The sequence below is a fragment of the Podospora anserina genome, chromosome 3, assembly GCF_000226545.1.
Source record: "Podospora anserina S mat+ genomic DNA chromosome 3, supercontig 1".
Lineage (NCBI taxonomy): Eukaryota > Fungi > Ascomycota > Sordariomycetes > Sordariales > Podosporaceae > Podospora > Podospora anserina.
The window spans coordinates 381,181-399,926 of record NW_001914832.1 but is presented as its reverse complement, the minus strand read 5'-3'; the positions used below and the strand labels follow the sequence as shown (position 1 = coordinate 399,926).

Genomic DNA, 18,746 nt, shown 5'->3' with positions numbered 1-18,746 from the left:
TCGGACCGGTGTCCCAAGCGCCTCTGCCCATTAAGCAATGAACTAAACAATCTACACACCAACCGCCTTTTCGAGCAGATGACGGAAGGCAGGCAGGGGCAGCGCGAAGACCTATCGGCCAGAGAGAAAACCTTTGCAACCACCGGCGCTGTATCGAATCACCAAGAATGTTTGCCTGTGTTTCTGCCCTCTCCATAGGAGGGGCGTTTTATCCCACAACCCCTGAGCCTGCCCACAGGACAAGCTGAGAGGCTACGATATGCCTGGGGAGGACAGTGAGCCGGAGCTCACCTACTCACCCGCACAAAGAGCGCTGGGAAGAGCAGAGACGCTTGCCTTGGTATACACAACTGTGATGATCGCGCAGGAGAAAGGCATGCCATCGCCATGGAGCTCGGCCATCATAGAGTGGATCATAGGCAGCAAACAAGCTTGCTGATGCTCGTGGGGGATGAAACAGAAGTCTTGAAAGGGAGTCAAGGAGGAAAAGTCGCTTGAAAAGAGCGACTTTTGGTGAGTGCGGTGGGGGGGAGAAGCAAAAGCTCCGGAAGAGAGAGGAAGAGAGAGAAAGAGAGAGAGCAAGGACTGAATTAAATACTTGTGGGCAGATCAGATGGAGGGGGTCTATGGGTCAGAGTTTGATCAAATCACCAGCTATCTGCGAGCAAATCAGCTCAAGATCAAATCAAGCTGGTCAAGTTCAAATCGGGCGGGTTGAGATCAAATCACGCAAGTCGAGATCACATCAAGCGTCTTGAAATCGAACCAAGCAGCTTGAAAATTGACCTGTTCGAAATCAAATCAACCTGATCGAAATCAGATCAACCTGATCGAAAATCAACCTGTTCAAGAATCAACCCACTCTTTCCGCACCATCTTTTCTCTTTGCTTTGTATGTGACAACTTCAGTAAACAGCAACAAGATGCCTTGAATTAGAGGTGTGAATTCCTTAGTGTTTCCAGCCGTGGCCCTGTGCAGGGAACCCTTTCTAAACCACCCTACATCGTCATCACAGCTCATCGTCCTCTTGTGTTTCTCGCGGCTTCTTTGATGGCCTCTGAACTTCAGGTTCACCTTCTCCGAGTACTTGGCTCGGTCTCCCCATCGGTTTGACCGGGGATCCAATCCGGGTCGCTTTCCATCCTCGGCCTTTTTCTTTTCTTCTTCTTGTTCTGGCCATCTAGGTCTGCGTCTCGACCAGGGGTTGTTGAGCTTGTCCAGGGTATCGCTGCTGATGACGTTGTCGGTACAGGATCTGTTGACGTTGTTGAAGTTGGCTGTGATGGCACATCAGTTGCAGTCAAAGTTGAGGGTGGCAGCCTACGAAGAGCGTCCAGGATGGCGTCTGGCGGGATGAGCTGTATAACGGGTCGCTTGTAATGTTCTCTCGACTGGCTTTGGCCAGTTGAGCCAGTTGGTCGCCACGTCGGGTCCCTCATGAGGTCATCGTGTTCTGACTCCGACTCGGACTCATCACCATCGGCGTCCTCGCTTGAAATAACAATGACCTCGGACTGTTGGGTGATGTTGGTGGGCTTCTGCCGCTCATCAGGCTTCGGGCCTTCACTAATTGTTTCTGTCTCGACAGGTTTTGCTGTTTCGCCAGTCATCTCCTCATCGCCAGTGTGTTCTGTCTCGCAAGCGTCTTCTGTCTCATCACGGTCTTCTGTCTCGCCGCTATCTAATTCGTTTGGCTCTTCGTGCTCGGTTCCTGGACCTGTTCTTTTTACTTCTTCGGGACTCTTCCGTTGCAGCACGAACAGGCCAGAACCTTCATTAGCATTTCCAACTATCCAAGCCCTTTCCAAAACTACCTTCTTCCCATCTTCCACCATCGTCAGCGCTCCAAACGGAACACACACGATTGCCCTCTTTCCCGTGGACTTCTCCAGGTCTATAACACGAACCCAGTGCTGGAAGGGAAGAGCATGGGTCAAGTCGTCAAATCCCCGCTCCATCCATTTGTTTTCAGCCGTCTGGTCCCCATGGGCCCCCGGTACCTCAACCCTCATCTGCTTCCCAGGCCCCTCCCGGAACATCATCTTCAACAGCGCAGCATCATGGCACAACTTCCAAATCCGCCTCCGAACAAGGTATTCGTTTCGAGAAAACTCGAACTGAATCACCGGACTCAGCGTCCGAAAGATCTTATCCCCAAGCGGGGCGATGGCTCGACTCAACCTCTGAAAAGGGGTCGCTATTTCCTCCTGCGACCCCCTCTCTGAACTCTCCGGCTCAGCAGTCACAGGCTTCACACCAAAACTCTCCACACCCGGTCGGAGTATCTGGCGCCACAGCCACATGAAAATCAACTGGCATATCCGATTGGCTCTCTGATCGCGGTTCAGCCTTTCCCAAAGCTCAGGTGGACAAAACGGCTTCTCCCTGTTCTTCTTCTGGACGTCTGTCTCGAACAACATGGGGCTGTCGAGTTGGAAGGCGGCGCTGTAGCTGAACTGCCTGGTTTGAAGTCTCAGAGAGCGGAAGAGGGCGTGGATTTGCTCTTGACCCCTGACGATGACCCTTTCGGTGGTAGGAGGCGGTGTCTTTGGATCTTCAGTGTTGGTTGCTGCGTTTACTACTGCGTGGGAAGGTGCGTCGGCGCCGGTGGAAACGGTCTGCGTGGTGGTTACTGTTGCTGTGGGAGGTGCGCCAGTACCAGTGGCAGCAAGGGCATTTCTGATGATAGCAAGAACCCGGGTTGTGTTTGGTTCTTGGGCAGCGGCGATGATTCCGGCGGAGGCTGTGCCATTAGGGGCGGTTCCAGTGACAGGTACCTGGATAGCAGTGGTGGAGAGGGCCTGTGCAAGGATAGCGAGTGCTTGTGTAATATCTGGATCTTGGGCTGCAGTTCCTTGGGGAGGTGTATTGGTGCTAGTGGCGGTGCTCCCGGCAGCAGTCTCTACATGCACGCTTGTTGGGGCAGTATTTGAAGCTTGGACCTGACCCGTTGAGGCAACGTTTGCATCCTGAGCTTGAGCTGTGGTGGCAGCTATGCCGAGAAACTGCCGCATCTTTTCCTCCACCATTTTACCAATTGCAGCACTTCCTCCTGGTTGACCAGTCAAAGGTTGTGTGCCAGGAGCACCTGTGTTGGCTTGACTGGCTGTCTGAAGCGGAGACGCAGCCGTGGTCATGCTGGTGTCGGCCGAGTTGTTGGGTAGTATGCTGCTGGTTTCATTGGGGCTCTTTTCTCTACTTAGTGCTTTTACTCGGTCAAGTAAGTGGTCAATTACTCGTTGTTGTCGCTTTGCTTGTTGTTCACACTTGGCCTCCTGTGGTTCTAGGTGTTTGTTCCTCCACGTCATCGACTGCGCCAATGGCGGTAGGATTTGGTCTGTTTGGCTTGTTACTGCTGGTGTTGTTGGCCCCAATGCCTGACCAGGCGGTTCAGGAGCCTGAGGTTCCTCGTTAGATCCCTCACTCTCGGATTCCAGGCCTCGCTGATGTCCACCCTGAGTTGCCAATCTGTGGTACCTTGTGAATTTGTCATTCAAATCCTGATAGGCATCCTTGATGAGTACAAGCTCATTTCTTATCGCTCGAAGCACCAGTTGTAACGGCGGCTCCGCATTAGGCGATTCAACAAGTGTTTTACTCGACTCATCTTGCTCAGGGTTCGATGGGTCTGGGTCTGTTTGATCCGAGGGGGTCCTAGGTTCGTGATGTTGCCTCCCTGGTACCGGTGTCGTTCTCGTTCCAGGTGATATTGATGATGTTGTCCCTGAGACCACTATGTTTCCAGTCCCAGGTACCTGTACCCTTCGCGCCGTGTTTAACCAGTTGTTGAGGACTCTTGATGATGTTGGCCTCCCGTCTTTTCCAACTTCTTTCTCTTCACGCAGCCTGGTGATTACCTCATTGAATCTGTCTCTCATTATTTGAACGTCGCTTTCCAAATCCCTTGCCCAACCTGGCACAAAGGACGTGTCGTAATGGCTTAAATATCTTGACTTCTTCGTCTGGGTCACATCTGCATCCCAATCTCTCGATTTTGATAGTACATCCATAAAAGAGTTGGTAGATCTCCTCCAGGTGCGGAAACTTGAGCTGATCCCTGCCTTGGGCGGCTTCAGGATCCGGAGCTGGTGACTAACGGAATAGGGTGTCACAGGGGCAGGATGAGGAAGCCATCGCCATCGCGTCCATCCCCAGTCGGCTTTGACTAGCTGGTCGGGGGTTGTACCCCATCTATTCGCCGCCCCAAGGCCATGCCGAGCGAGCCCTCGATTCCCATGAATATCGGGGGTGTCAGTCTCCGCACGGAGTGGACAGTGAACAGGAGCCAGCTTTTCCATCGCCGGAACAGTCACCTCCTCCCTGCGGCTTCGTGGCAAAGTGATCGGCATCGTAAAGACAGTGTGCAATGGCTAGCTGAAGATTTTTCAATCAAAAGTTTCAAGAAGCACGCTGTACCTGCTCGGGTTGATTAGGAATCTGTGGGTGGTGACTACCTATGATGCAGACAAAGAAACCGGCAGCCCAAGGCACCCGGACTTGGACCTGGCATCGCCGCTGGGCTCGATCGACGACAGACAAAGAACAATTGTCGCATATTTCCCGTGTCGGTACCAAAGGCTTTGTATGAATCCTATTACAAGGTATCTAAACAATAACATTGAAGAGGCCCTACATGATCAGCCACTCACGGTCGTGGGATCAGGTTTTATGGTATAAGGATTTGTTTAGCATGTGCTGTGCCTCTTTCCTTTCATTTTACATGCACCACTCACTGCGAGTTACTGTCTGCTTCATGTTATTGACAGCACTCTGAAGAAGAATGCTTCACAATACCACAGCCCCATTTTCAAAGAAATTCATCCATCAGAGAACTCATTCACTTCACTCCCAGTATGGTACTTGCAGATTTTTTCTTACCTATTTGCTCTGACAAAACGGCAGAGAACATGTTGATTGGTTTGGATGGCCAGCACAGGAGCAATATGGATTCCACAGCTGAAGGCCAGATCGTAAAGACTCCAGGAGACCAAAACTCCACCGCGGTAATTATATCTCTTTTTCTTTTCTTGGCCCAGCAATGTCTTCTGACATGTCCGCTTCATTCCTGGCTTTAGGGACAGATATCTGAGGAAGACTTCCCAACTCTCCTTGACAGCTCATCTTTCCATGAAGGCTCCGACCAAGAGGACTCTGACGAAGGGGGCTTTGACGAGGATGCCAGGATTGTTAAAACCACATGGGTCCGCTACAACGATCACAAGCTCTCCAGCGACCCATTCATTGACGACTATGGTTTCTTTGAGGACCAACTGGAGGCCCCCGTCAAGAGGTACTACCACTGTCACAAGGATCGGGAGATCCCCCCGCCAAACTGAGGAAGTTCCGCAAAAAGTGTCGTCAACAACAGGCCATTACCATGGCTCGTATCGAGGTCTGGAAGAAAAGCGGCCGTGTGGGGTATGAACCCTTGCCAACTCAGGAGGACTCACCCGCCAAATACGGCATTTCTACGATTCGGATACTGACACCGAGCTTGAGCTCGAGTTCGTCAAGATTCTCAAGAGGAAGAAGAAGGGAGCCAGCATTCTCAAACGAAAGCGCTCGCCCGAGCCCGAGGAGGCTGATAACACTGTCGAGACAACCCCCAACTGCTACCCCAGCAGGAAAAAGACGAAGATAGAGAAGAAGGTCAGGTAGTCAGAATGGGCTCAGGTTTCCTCGCCCACCAGGCCCTACGAAACAGAGAAAGACGATCCCGGAGTAGAGTTTATCCATTCCGATCCTGAACAACAGGATGATTCCGAGGCTGAGAATGACGCCGAAGAACAGGAATCTTCACCCGAGCCAATCGAGGACTCAGACTGAACATTAATTAGCCCTCAGTATCAAGCTTTTTGGAGCATGTCCAGTCTGTGAAGATGGTCATCAGGCATTAGTTGCTTAGATAACCTTAGAACGAAGAAAGAGAGAGCTACAGCAATTTTGTTTCCATTGCTAAGCCTCAGCATAGGGCCTTCGGCATGAAGATTAAACAAAAGGCAATACACATTCCCAAGCATCGGCCATCTCAGTTGCACTGGCGATATCTGCTCCCAAGTTAGCATGGCTCCCATCCCGCCTTCAGCTCTCACCACAATGAAAACTCACAGAAGCCGCAGCTGCCTTGTCAGCGGTACAACACCCTCGCCCTCATCCTGAAACTTTCCCTCAACACCTCTCTCCCTGCTCGTCAATGAAATTCTTTCACTCAACATCCACAGAGTCGAATTGCTCCCACATGTTGACCACAGGTACTCGGTCTCCGGAACAGCCACCGTCCTGGTGAATGTCTGGCCCACGCCTGAACCCGGAATAGCGGCCGATGTAGTCATCACCTGCCCCGCGTTATCCGAGCGGTACAACGTCGACAGGAGCGTGAGAGTGATACTTTTGTCCAGATGCTCATAGCCGTGATAGGTGTTCTCAACAACAGCATACTGCACGTGGCTGTTTGGACGATTGATCGTGATATGGACTCCACAGTTTGATGTTCTTGCAGCAAGGTCGTAACCTGGGCCGATGTAAGCTTGGAGCTTGTCGAAACCAAAAGTCATGACCTGGGCGTCAGGGGAAATGGTAGCCGATACAGAGCCCGGTGGACAGCCGCGGCCGGTTGCGTCGACGGTGAAATTCAGGCGTTGACCTAGAGCCTGAGCGCTGGCCAAGCAGGAGGGAAGAATAAGGGGGATTAGCTTCATTTTTACCGGCGGTGGGAGTTGTTAGTGGACGGAAAAGAGGGTGGAAAACATTTGGCCATCTTGACACTGAGAGTGTGATCTACTCTTTATACGCCATGTGTTTTATGTGGGTGAGTCGTCTACAGGGTGGTTCAAAGCCTTCGGCGGGAATAAATCTTGGCAGCAGATAGGCCGTGGTGGCATCCCGTCACCAACAGCAGCTGGATAAATGGCAGCAAATTTGAAAAAATCTGAGTTTGTCTGTGATGGACTCGGTAAGCCTAGTCCGAGGTTCCATTGCAACATATCCTGCATTTGAGCAGCCCATTTTTGGGTCCTTTCTTCTCTCCACATCGAACCGGAGGTCAGCCTGAGCCACCATGACAGCACCGGCAGCATCCCCCCTCATAGATCAAGCATGGCATTACCTATGCAGGGCTTGGGAGGTCGCTGCTGGAAAAGCACGGAACAATGAGGTCAGATCCCGGACATAGTTGTTCTTCACGGTCGAGGGAAACTTTTTGCCGTTTCCGGACTCTTTTATAAGGTGTCGCAGTAACAAGTCGCACTCCACCCTCCTTACTGTTCAGAAATGGCGCAAATACTTCATCTCTGGAACAGGTTCACCGTGCAGTATAATTCTTGTAGTTTGTGGATGAAACAAGGACCATCACAGCTAGGACTACTGTACCTCGTCCCCTTACTTCCCCTCTTTCACCTCCGCTTCCACCGACGCTGGGTGGACTTTTCTGTCTGACATCGACCTCCTCCCCCGCCCAGGCGACTGGGTAAACGACACCCTCCCTTTAATCTGGGCCCCCGACATCCACCACCTCCCCCCACCACTGGCGGGCAACAACACGTACGTGATGTACTACTCCGGCCGCCTCTCCGGTTCCCCCTACCACTGCATCGGCGTGGCAGTCTCCCGCACCTCCATTCTAGGTCCGTACACCCCCCACATGCAACCTTTTGCCTGCCCCGACACAGACGGCGGCGCAATCGACGCTTCTGGATTCTACGACACCGAACAAAACAGACGGTGTGTAATCTACAAAGTGGACGGGAGCGCCAAAGGCAAAGGAGGGCCGTGCGGAAACAGGTCAAGAGGTCAATGTGAAAGATGGGTTTACCCCTGTTGGGGAAGCGATCACGATACTGGATCGGATAGAGGAGGTGGACGGGCCGCTGATTGAGGCGCCGAGCTTGGTGAAGACCAGAAAGGGGAAGTATGTGCTTTTTTATAGCTCGCATTGTTACAATACTGCTGAGTATGATGTCCGGTTTGCGGTAGCGGAGGATATCAAGGGCCCGTGGGTGAGGATGGGGGAGCTGATGGGAAAGGAGACGAGGGATTACCGGTTTCCGGCGCCGGGGGGGGGGGCGAGCGTGGTGCAGGCTGAGGGAGGGGGGATGGTGTTTCATGCTGATTGTGAGGCGGGGAGGTGTATGTATGAGACGGGGTGGGGGGTGGGGGAGAGGGGCGAGGTGGTGTTGAGTGATGAGTGATTTATTTGTCTTCTTTGGTATAGGTGTCGGGGTGGTATGTTTTGATGGTGACTATTTGTTGTTATGAAGGCTTTTCTGTACCATTAGTCTTCTGGTTTACAAGATACCTTCTTCGTTGTTGGGTTATTATATTACATGGTTAGTGTCTTATACTGAGTACTGCGAGCTCTCCGTCTTGCTTTTACTATTTTAAACGGAATCCTGGCTGTCCTCCTGACTCTGTTCACTGTCCATCGTACCCACTGCGCCATAGGCTTAGCTAGCCAAGACGGCGACAATGCAAGGGGACAAAATGTACATGACAAAGGGAATCCAATGACATCTATATCTATCTTACCAGCTCATATTTCAGTGCTCTGCTCTTCAACCGACTTGGTTGTGTCATTATTGTCCATACCATGATCTGCGGGAATATCCTCCTCTGCTGCCACGGAAGCGGAGGCTCCCACTTCATGTAACCTCTTCCACACCTCTTTGTCCAGCCCGGGGTTCTCCAGCACATTTCCGTCGGCAAGCTTCCAAAGAAACTGCGCGAGCTCATTCAACTTGTCGGGATGGTACAGTTCGTGCCCTGGCCCACCCCCAGGTTTCTCTTGTTGCTGCAGTTGTTGTGCAAACAACCGCCGCAGACCATCAACAACCCCTGCGATCGGAGGCAACGCAATAGAGTCGCCATGGATGTACATTTGTGAGCTGTTGGAACCAGGGGACCGAACAGGGTACTGATCAGAAAATGATACAGCTCCAGCCTCGGCCTCGGCTCCGTCAGACAGCTGCGATCCGACATCGCTCGACCGCCTGGTTCCATGTAGCTCCCGATGTTTAGCCCGGCTCTCTCGAACCCTCTGCGCATAAAACAGCTTCTCCGGCTCTTCCATCGGAGGCAGTCTAAACATGTGGCCACCCCGGCGAGTTGTGCGAGGCACGTAGCTCCCACACATTTTTATCTCTTCGTCAAACACTTGCTTCCTCACTTCTCTGCTCTTGGCATATATTTCGGCTCGGAAGTCTGCAGGCATATCTGCATGGTCGCCATAGCCCGTAAACAGAAGCGATTCGTCGCCAGCAGGGACGATGATGATGCCGTATTTGAGGTCCGGCAGAGCGGAGCCACCGAGTGATATCACGTAGCTCGCCTGGGACATGTACACCCCCAGCTCGCCGAAGCCGTCCACGACCGTGTGGGGGGGAAGATCAGCCAGGAATTCCGAATTACCGGCCTCGGGTGGATTGTAGGGTTCGGTATCGTCACATGCCAGTTGCTGTCGGGCAGCGCCAGGCTCACTGAGAAAGTCCTGTGAGTTTGACAGGGGTTTGTGCTTGTATGGGTGTATGTTGAGGTCGCGCTTGGTGGCCTCTCGGAGTTCCCTCTGGAGGTCTTCATATTCCTGTTCGCGTTTCCAGTTGCCGGTATAGACCGTCGTCGGCGGGGATGACGGCTCACGGAATGTCGCTAAATCGTGTTCTAGAGGCTCGCTCATCATTTTCTCTGTTTCTTCTTGCCCCTTCCGTTCAGACTCGCTGTTGGGCATCTGGGGAGCTGATCTCCTAGAGGAAGTAGGTTCAGGCCATGCAAACTCTTCGCCATTGGCCTTGCGCTCAGCCTCTACTCTCTCAAAACGGAATCTCTGACCGAGCATTGCCTTTCTGAAAGATCTTCCGACGGAATACCATTTCGCCGCATCTCCTCAAGCGTATGTTGACGAAGCGCATGTTCAGTGAGCCGGATGATGGGCGCGTCGTCTAGAGGAATAGTTGGGTGGTGGTTGTCGAGATCCATGTTGGTCATTGTCAGTGACAGTGAAGTGAATGAAATCAGTTTGTGGTGACGAGCTGTTCAAGTTCCAAATCGAAAAGCTGTTAAGGTATGGTGAATGAGATGAAGGGAAAGGGCTTCGTGGTGTTGATGTTGGAAACCCCGCTGGTTGCCCAGGCTTCCAACATGCATGGAGACGGTGTATCAACAGGAGCGTGCACTGTGCCAAATGCAATTACGCGCCTTCATAAGGGTCCAACATCATTCATGTTTGGCCAACCGCTTTCCTCTCAGAATAGCATATGAAACATATCGACTAGGTCTGGAATCACTCCAACCTGCATCTGGAGGTTCCCTACAGTGCCTCGACCGGAGTTATTCCATCAGATTCACTCCTATCGGCGCTCACAGTAGGGGTGAATGAGATGGGTTGACTACCCAGACATCTCGCCCCCCCCCCCAAAACACAGTCAGGGCGCCCATGGTTACATTTGTCAACTCTGGCCCAGGTTACTGGTCTCGAACGGGGCCGCCAGCCTCGTCGTGAGTGGCGCTGTAATCATAGGATCGCCGCAGGTTGGTCGTGTGTTGGTTAAGTAACTTGGATAGGTAGATATCCAGATAGGTAGCTTTATCCAAGTCAGAAGCCCGTCAGTGACTAGGTTAAAAGGGCCAGTGTTTCCGGAACTGTACAACCGTTCATCAACTCTTTACATCAACTTAAGAGGAACCGCGGGTCGATTCCAGTCATACACATCCAGCACTGCCAACACTTGAACTTTTCTCAGCTGCCATTTCCATCCTCGACGCAAAGGCATTCCGTTGAAATTATGCCTCCTCCCGCTCTTGATTTGGCCAAGGAGGTCCTCTTCTACCTCGTACTACAGGATGCCGAATCACGGAAAATCGTCGAAGAAAACACCTCCTACCAAAGCCGGTACAACGGCGCCCTCAGCTTGCGGGTCAAGGCTGGGAACACGTCCAAGTTTGCCGGACGTGTCTTGTCCGTCGGCAGACTGAAACAAACGAGCGACATTGTGCTCTACCTCCGCGGCATGCCCGACCAGCAATGCTACTTTCAGCTCTACCCGTCCGGGGAGCTGATTCTCCAAGACGCGACGACGGGCTACCACACCAGCATCGGATGCAGGGATGCAAGCGGCAAAGTCATTGACAAATACAGCCTGCAGGACGATCCCCGTCGTCGAGTCATACCAATGGACCGCAGCCTGCCAATCGTTATATGGCTCACCTCGGAGATATCGTTCAAGTTTGTGTGGGGAGAGAGCATCATGAAGAATGTCGACGCGGCGAGGAAAGCCCTCATTGTGATTGCAGAGGCAAATAATAAGGCGGGCGGAGTCCATTTCGAGCCACAGCGAACACTCAATCCCGCCATGATAGAATTCGAGCCAAGAAGCCCCAATGCGCCAAAGGTCCCCATCGATCTCGACAAAAAGCCGCTCCGCCAGATCCACACGTACAAGGTTCTTGGTGAGGGGGGTTTCGGTAGAGTCTTCATGGCGGTGTGTCTTGCTGAAGGGAAGTTGTATGCCGTCAAGGAGTGCAAGAAGAAGACACAGAAATCAGGCTTCAAGCAGAAGTCGAACAGCTGGCAATACTTCGTCATGTAAGTTTGCCTCGAATAAACCTCCACATGACCATGCTAACATCAAGGACGTCGGTGGCACGCTGGTGTACCTGGCCCCCGAGGCCACACGCGAGGGCATCATGACGAGGGCCACCGACGTGTACGTCTTTGGCCTCATGCTTCTTGAGGTGCTCGGGCGATACTGTCCCAGCGAGGGAAATGCCATGTTCATGAATATTTCTCAGTGGAGACGGAAGCTGGAGGGAAATCTCAGGCTGGAGAGCCTGAGAGACAAGTGCAGGAAGTATCAAGACCGACCGCCGCTCCGGGCTCCGTTCTTGCCCAACTTTGAGGCGAGGCACGGCTGTGTGCAGTCACTGAGCGATTTCAAGTTGCTGCGTCCCTCCGTCGAAGGCGTACTCCATGAGGACCTGAAAAAGAGGAGTACTGCATCGAGGGCACGAATTGACCTCCTGAGGGATTACGCGCCCAGCATGCTGGCATTTGAGAAGAAGCCAGTCAAGGAAAAGCGTTGAGGGCGTTTGCCATGTATTCGAAAGACTATCGTGTAAAGTTGTCAGTAGAGAAGTTTGGCGTTTCTTTCTGGTTTGTTTTTTTTCGAGTTGCGAAGGACAAAGTAATAATGACAAGGCAGCTGCTTTCTTATCCAAGTGAAAACGATGAGTGAGCGATAAAGTCTCCGTATACCGGATACGATAGTTACCAGGCCATCCCAATTCCCCCATGCACCTTGTTCATATGCTTGTAGCACTCAGGCCCGGTCCCAAATGTCTCCAAACAGTTCCAGCAAATATGCGTCCCACACCCACCACATGTCATATGGTCACAGCCCTCCGTCTTTTCCATGGCAGTCTTGCACTTTGGACAGTCCTTAATCCCCAAACGCTGCTTGGCTTCGTTCAGGGCCAGGTCCCCACCTGACGAAACATACTTATGGTCGGCACACGTCTTGCCCTGGTGTGATACGAAACAGGTCGTGCACACCGGCGTGAGGCAATTGGGGCAGGTGAAGGTTCCCGTCGCAGCGCGATAGATCTGGCCACAGTCAGGGGTAGGGCAGTAGCGTAGCGCGTCGGGGCGGTGCGAGACATAGGACTTGAAGGATACCTCGAGGATGTCTTCAAACAGTTAAGAGGATAGGCGCTCTTGGAGGAAGTTAAGAGAGAAGGCTTGCTGACACTGGGACGAGTTCCCTTCGCATCGGAGGATGAAGTCGTTTTTGGCGGAGGAGGTCGCCGAGACGCACAGTCCCTCGAAGCAGTCAGAGCAATAGGTATGGCCACAATCAGTGACGAGGGGATTTTCGGGTTCCGTCCAGCAAATGGAGCAGTCTCCAGTGCTGGATTGTTTTCCCGTGTTGCTGCTGCTGCTCCCAGAGTTGGGCTCCTTCTGGGCCTTGACCATGTCGATGGCGAGCTTGAAGTCTTCGTCTGAGCCTGTCACCACAATCTGCTTGGGATCGGAGACGACATTAAAGGTAGCCTTTCGGCCGAGTGCCTCTGTGATGGACTTAAATCCACCTCGGCAAGCCCACGCAAACTGGGCGGCGTTAAGCTTAATGAAGTTTGTGGTTGACAAGTCCTGCTGTGCAATGCTGTGCAATTGCCGCAAGCTTCGTCTCGGCTTCTTTGCACTTGTCTTCCAGCCCAAAGAGGTACACTCGTGATAGCTTCCTGTTGCGGATAATCACGATGCCCAGGAGTTGCTCAAGTTCCTGTATTTTCTGAAAGACCTCACCGTTAACGGTAAAGGTAAGTAACCAGATCGGCTTACCTTTGTTAGTCGCAAGGTGGCCTTACAATATCTGCTCTAAGATTCGCTTTGCTTCCGCAACCGCCTTGTTATCCTCTCCTTCAAACTTCAGGACAAGCGAAGAGGAGAAACGAGCAGGTTCATAGGCAGCCAAGTACACCTTTTTTGCTTGCCACGTCGTGCTCTATTCCTCGATAATGGGCTTGATGGCTCGATAGATCCGCTCTTGGACCCGGAATCGTGCAGAGTAGATGGCCTGAACAGTGAGCTTGCCCTTCTTGTGAAATGGCAGCTCCCATCCGTCGAGCAGGGAGGCCGCCTTGGCAGCATCGCCATCGTCCTGAAACCGAGCCTTCGCCTTGGCACGCTTGCCTCCAAACACGGCATCCTCCCACCACTCGAGCGGTCCAACGTCCATCAGCCTAGACTTGACAAGAGCATTCGCCATCTCAGCGTCGTAGCTAAAGCTCGGGGTCCCAGTCTCCACGTTTCTAGGCGATATGCTCGCCGGGATCGACTTCTTGACATCGTCTTCGGTAGCCCTCGGCAGGGACTTCGGTGAGCATGACTGTCGTCCACGCTTTGCTCCTCTTGGGCGTGTGACTTGTGACAGGCATGTTGAGAACTCTCCACCTGCCACTCGTGTACTTCTCGTGGACTATCTCGGCCAAGCCCGACGATGTGAAATTGAGCCACACCGTCTTGAACGGCCGGTACCAAGAGCACAGGACCTTTTTGCATTCAACCCTGTGCATTCCCGACCCCCCTGGCATCGGCGCGTTGATAGCGATGACTTTGATGCTATTCTTGCCCGCAAAGGATCTTTTGAAGACATCTGCCATGCTGATGAACTGTCTGGCGAAAGCGGGATCCTCAATGAGGAGATCGGCAACACGATAGGTTGGATCGGGACTTGGGGTGAAGCGAATTTCGTCGATCGAGACGGCAAAGCCGAGTTTGCGGAGGACTGAAAAGATATAACCCGCTGTGCTGTCCACAGGCAATTGACTGATGCGAACGGCCGAGCTGGCGTATCTAGTCGTCGGGTTTGTCCTCGGATTCATCCTAAATAGTATGGAGATTAGCAAATGTCTTTAGTTTTAGAATGGGCGTGAGCCTACATTCTCTGGGCCCTGTCTTTTATCAGTTGAATGCTCCCCATTCTCCTCGGAAACGAGTGGTTGGGTGGATTCCGGGTGAGCAAAGGGGCAGCTGTCTCCCTTCAGGCAAGCTCCTTTGAGATAGAAATGGCAGGTGGGTTTGGTGTCGGGGCTTTGCCATCTTGCTCGCCGGTGGGCGTAATTCTGGTCACTGACTCGACGACGGCTGGATCATGGGAAAATGAGCAGGAGCTACCATTTCGACAGCCTTGCTGGGCGAAGAACACGCAGGGCTTTTTGCCCGCTTGCGAGCCAGCTGGGCGCAAAGGGAGTTGGGTCTTTTGTCGGGCCATAGTGGCATTCCAAGACTTGTTTCGAAGTGCCGAACAACGAAGAACAGTGTCAGAGGAAAGGGTATTAAGAGAGTGCGGGGTATGTCAAGTACAAGACCTGTTGGGTAGCTGCCGTGAGGCCTACCAGGTATCATGCCCATCCTAACTCGTGGATAGCTGCATATGCAGCACGCGGTATCCGACAAGCGAATGGCGAATCGAGTTGATGTTGATGTTTTGAACCTCGACGATTGGTCCTATGAGGAGAAGTGGCGGATCACGACGGAAAATACTGACTGATGCCCGAAAGATGGGTCCTTCAGGCATGAGGGGACTGACAATATGGCAGGATGGACCTCGGTGATTGGTGCACTTACTATCTTAATTGTAAAATCAATTGGATCGTTCTTGCCTGAGTAACAGATCGGATTTAACTGCAGCTCTCACGCTAAAGAGGTGGGAGCCCTTCGGTCAAGTGAGTGGGCTAACCCCTTTACCCAGCAGCTATATGAGAGGCACGTGCAATTGGCTATTACTTCAGTTCAGCTTTGAAGCTTGAAGAAGACCAAACTACAGGATGAAGGTCTTGGTAGGAGATGTGGGGGAACACGATTCCGGATACACAGCCTCAATCCGTTAACAATGGATTGAAATCTGATCTTCCAAATTCGCAAATAACAGTCATGCCATTGTGCCACAAGATCCTTCCAAGGGGGATCAAGAGATTCTGTGGTTATACAATCCTAGTGCATGGGTTGTTGGTGCGTGTGTGGAGGTAGCCTCAAAGTGGGGCATTAATCCCCCTGGTCGGGTCGAGATCTTGTATTTTATATACCCCGTACTTCGCATTGCAGGGATACCATGAATAATTATAAGGACAGACAGCAGTAAATGGGAGTTTTTTTTATTTTCCATCATAGTCTTTGGCTTGTTTGATGACGTTTTGACGAGGAGTAGAGGGGTTTTAGTGGATTCATCTAGTTCTCCAGCTCTCAAGCTATCGACTTGTTTGCCAAGAACCCGGGTTCCGTAGGGGATCACCAACATGATCCTCTACAAATATCCAGACGAAGCGCCTTGAATGGGTTGCTGATTCCTCACCAGGCAGCTCAAGAACTTGACGGGAATATCTGAGACACGATGGGGCTTCTGAAACTTTTGGTAGTGGCCGGTCTTGTGGTTAAATCCACGTGCAGTTCGAACCTTCCGGACTTCTGCACAATACCTTTCGTTGAATCATCCTTTCCGGCACCCGACTTCTTCCAGGGCCTTGAATTAATCGCTGGTTCTGTCACGGCTCAGCCTGTCACCAACTTCACGGCTCTACCAGACAGCACCCATCCCGGCGCCACCGGCCGCAACTTTTGCAACGTCACCTTCGCCTATCGCTATGTCGGCCGCCCCAGTGACCGCGTCAACCTTTGGCTTTACCTTCCAAGCCCCGCCTAATTCAAGAATCGATTCCTTGTAACAGTAGGAGGCGGTCTGTCCGTCACGCTCGGCGCAAGGGGGCTCGCAACCGGTCTCCCTTATGGCGCTGCCTCCATCACCACTGATGCCGGCTTCGGCGGGTTCGACTCCGATGTCAGCCGTGTTATTCTCTACGGCAACGGCGCCATGAACTACGACGCCCTTATCGCGTACTCTTACCGAGCTATGCACGAGATGACGGTTCTCGGCAAAGAACTGATACGGAAGTTCTACAGTTCTTCCAACTTGACCAAAATCTACTCTTACTTCCACGGCTGCTCCGAGGGCGGGCGCGAGGGCATGTCCCAAGTCCAAAAGTACAGCACAACCTTTGACGGCGTCTCTGTCGGTTCCCCGGCAATCCGCCACCCCATCTTTCACTACCACGGTCCCCTCGCTTAGCGAAAGCACGACTACTACCCCTCCGTCTGCGAGCTTGCTCGCATCACCGCCGACGCCATCGCCTTCTGCGATCCCCTCGACGGCAAAACCGACGGGGTAGTTGCCCGCACAGACCTCTGCTTCGCCCGTTTCAACGCCTCGTCCTCAATTGGCAACCCCTACAACTGCTCCGCTGTTCCCTAGCTCGGCCAACCCCCCATTGCTGGCACCGTCTCCGCCAAAGCAGCCGTTGTGGCAGCCGAGACCTGGCGCGGCATGTACGACTCGAAGAACAAGCTCGTCCACCCATTCTACGCCCCCTCCGTGGATTTCAGCGACTCTGTCACCGTCTTTAACCCGGCCACGAACCAGCTCGAGCCCTATCCCAATCCTCTCTCTCCTGCCGTGGTGAACCTGTTGATCAAGGAGGTCTACTCGGCCACGCTGCCGCTGGATAAGGTCAGCCCTGATGTCATCCGCGAATGGGTTAACGACGCGATGAGCAAGTACATGTCTACTATCTTCACCCTCTGGCCGGACCTCACTCCGTTCAAGTGCAACGGGGGCAAGATGATTGTGTGGCATGGGGAGGCTGATGCCATGATTCCCGCGGTCTCGTCGACCATGTATCAGGATAAAGTCAGGAAGATAATGTACCCTGGTTTGGGGGTGCAGCAGGGGTATGCCGAGATAGCAAAGTGGAACAAGCTGTTTTTGGTACCTGGGGGCTCGCATTATAATCCTGGGACTGTGGACCCGCTAGGGGTGGTCAAGCCTAACAATGCCGCTTGGCCGACAGAGATGCTGAAGAGCTTGATGGAGTGGGTGGAGGAGGGAAAGGACTTTGAGCGGCTGGAGGGGATTGTTCAGGGAGGTGAGAAGAAGGGGGAGAAGGAGGGGATTTGCGGGTTTCCTCTGAGGCCTGTTTGGGGCAGTAATACTAGCGGCGGCAATGGGAAAGGCAAAGGAAAGGGTAAGGGCAAGGGCAAGGGACAGCAGCAGGATGATGAGGAGGAGGAACTTCAGTGTGTCTTTGATCAGCAGAGCTTTGAATTCTTTACTCCGAAGCTGGACAGCTTTCTGGTGGATGCGTACTGAGGTAGCTTTTGTTGTGGGGTAGTTTCTTTTGTTGGGCCTTTGAAGGAGCTCTGGATCTTGTTGCCGTTCTTCTGTTATTTCTTGGGTTCATTGAATACATTGTACGGCTTACAGTATATTTCTCATTTCATTGGATGGAAGATATGAGCAACATACATATACTGAGCAACGCACTCAGCCAAAAACAAAACAAAACAGGCTACTACAAGAACATATAGACCAGTCACACCTCCCGGTCTGTATTCTCACGCGGATCTTTCGAGCCGACCTTCCGGAACCTCGTCAGGTACCTGTGTCTCGGCAGCTCATCGTTGATCCTCCGATGCTTCGTGCTCACGCTGCGCCGCCATGCATCCCGCGCCGGCCTCGTCCTCTCACTCAGCAAGGCAAGCGGAGTGACGTCGCGCATGTCTTCTGGTAGAGAGCGAGCAATCATGTCATTCTTCTCCCGGATGTGCTCGAGCGGCGGTGGTTTGTCGAGCTCTAGGTTGGTTTCGCCCCACTCTTCCTCTAGATTCATTCCGTCAACGAGGTCGTCCAGATCAGCGTACTGTTGCAGGTCGATCAGGCTCTGGGCAAACAGCTCCAGCTTGGGGTACGGGATCCCGCTCGCACTGCGCTCGCACTGGTCCGGGCTAGGAGAAAGAAGGCATTCGAATTCCGGCACAATTATGAAAAAAAAGTTGACACCCTTGAGCGTGAAGCGGGGGTAGGTGTGCATGAGCGTTTGAGGCCTCGGCAGGACGCGGTGCCACACCTCGTACTTTTCGTTCAGAGGGGGTGAGGTGAGCAAGGTGATCGCTCTATCGAATGACTCTGTCGGGACACATATTTCCCAGTTCTGAACAACTCGCAGTCAGTAAACTACATTGTTTTGGGCGTAGCTCGACGGAAATACTAACCATAGGAACTCGGCGAGCGCCATAATACACCAGAGCCTTTGTGCCGACGACGCAGCAAGGAATTCCACAGCTTTCCAGCGCGGCGATGACATCGAGCGTCTCCTGGACGCCACGACCACAGTCCGCGTCGTCCGGTTTTCCCAGGTCAAGCACATA

The 18,746-nt window shown here is 52.8% G+C and overlaps 5 protein-coding genes across 5 annotated transcripts, besides 10 other annotated features; 1 reads left to right on the top strand and 4 right to left on the bottom strand.

The window, feature by feature from the left end:
- Nucleotides 1-1,071: 1,071 nt before the first annotated feature.
- Nucleotides 1,072-4,350, bottom strand: PODANS_3_1030 (uncharacterized protein; the record flags this gene model as incomplete). Its single annotated transcript, XM_001903331.1, has 1 exon — nucleotides 1,072-4,350. The coding sequence occupies one exon, from the start codon at nucleotides 4,348-4,350 to the stop codon at nucleotides 1,072-1,074; it is 3,279 nt and encodes a 1,092-aa protein (XP_001903366.1).
- A 1,755-nt stretch (nucleotides 4,351-6,105) lies between these two features.
- On the bottom strand, nucleotides 6,106-6,699 carry PODANS_3_1020 (uncharacterized protein; the record flags this gene model as incomplete). The annotated part of the gene is made up of 1 exon (XM_001903330.1): nucleotides 6,106-6,699. The coding sequence occupies one exon, from the start codon at nucleotides 6,697-6,699 to the stop codon at nucleotides 6,106-6,108; it is 594 nt and encodes a 197-aa protein (XP_001903365.1).
- An 848-nt stretch (nucleotides 6,700-7,547) lies between these two features.
- Nucleotides 7,548-7,788: a sequence feature (pseudogene).
- Nucleotide 7,789: 1 nt separating this feature from the next.
- Nucleotides 7,790-8,187: a sequence feature (pseudogene).
- Nucleotides 8,188-8,528: 341 nt separating this feature from the next.
- On the bottom strand, nucleotides 8,529-9,827 carry PODANS_3_1015 (uncharacterized protein; the record flags this gene model as incomplete). Its single annotated transcript, XM_001903329.1, has 1 exon — nucleotides 8,529-9,827. One exon carries the CDS (start codon nucleotides 9,825-9,827, stop codon nucleotides 8,529-8,531), a length of 1,299 nt encoding a protein of 432 aa, XP_001903364.1.
- Nucleotides 9,828-10,773: 946 nt separating this feature from the next.
- Nucleotides 10,774-12,070, top strand: PODANS_3_992 (uncharacterized protein; the record flags this gene model as incomplete). The annotated part of the gene is made up of 2 exons (XM_001903328.1): nucleotides 10,774-11,568; nucleotides 11,621-12,070. The coding sequence occupies 2 exons, from the start codon at nucleotides 10,774-10,776 to the stop codon at nucleotides 12,068-12,070; spliced, it is 1,245 nt and encodes a 414-aa protein (XP_001903363.1).
- A 184-nt stretch (nucleotides 12,071-12,254) lies between these two features.
- Nucleotides 12,255-12,662: a sequence feature (pseudogene).
- A 129-nt stretch (nucleotides 12,663-12,791) lies between these two features.
- Nucleotides 12,792-13,214: a sequence feature (pseudogene).
- A 325-nt stretch (nucleotides 13,215-13,539) lies between these two features.
- Nucleotides 13,540-13,838: a sequence feature (pseudogene).
- A 106-nt stretch (nucleotides 13,839-13,944) lies between these two features.
- Nucleotides 13,945-14,399: a sequence feature (pseudogene).
- Nucleotides 14,400-14,593: 194 nt separating this feature from the next.
- Nucleotides 14,594-14,760: a sequence feature (pseudogene).
- A 1,596-nt stretch (nucleotides 14,761-16,356) lies between these two features.
- Nucleotides 16,357-16,608: a sequence feature (pseudogene).
- Nucleotides 16,609-16,611: 3 nt separating this feature from the next.
- Nucleotides 16,612-16,791: a sequence feature (pseudogene).
- A 3-nt stretch (nucleotides 16,792-16,794) lies between these two features.
- Nucleotides 16,795-17,688: a sequence feature (pseudogene).
- Nucleotides 17,689-17,911: 223 nt separating this feature from the next.
- On the bottom strand, nucleotides 17,912-18,208 carry PODANS_3_980 (uncharacterized protein; the record flags this gene model as incomplete). Its single annotated transcript, XM_001903327.1, has 1 exon — nucleotides 17,912-18,208. One exon carries the CDS (start codon nucleotides 18,206-18,208, stop codon nucleotides 17,912-17,914), a length of 297 nt encoding a protein of 98 aa, XP_001903362.1.
- Nucleotides 18,209-18,746: the final 538 nt, after the last annotated feature.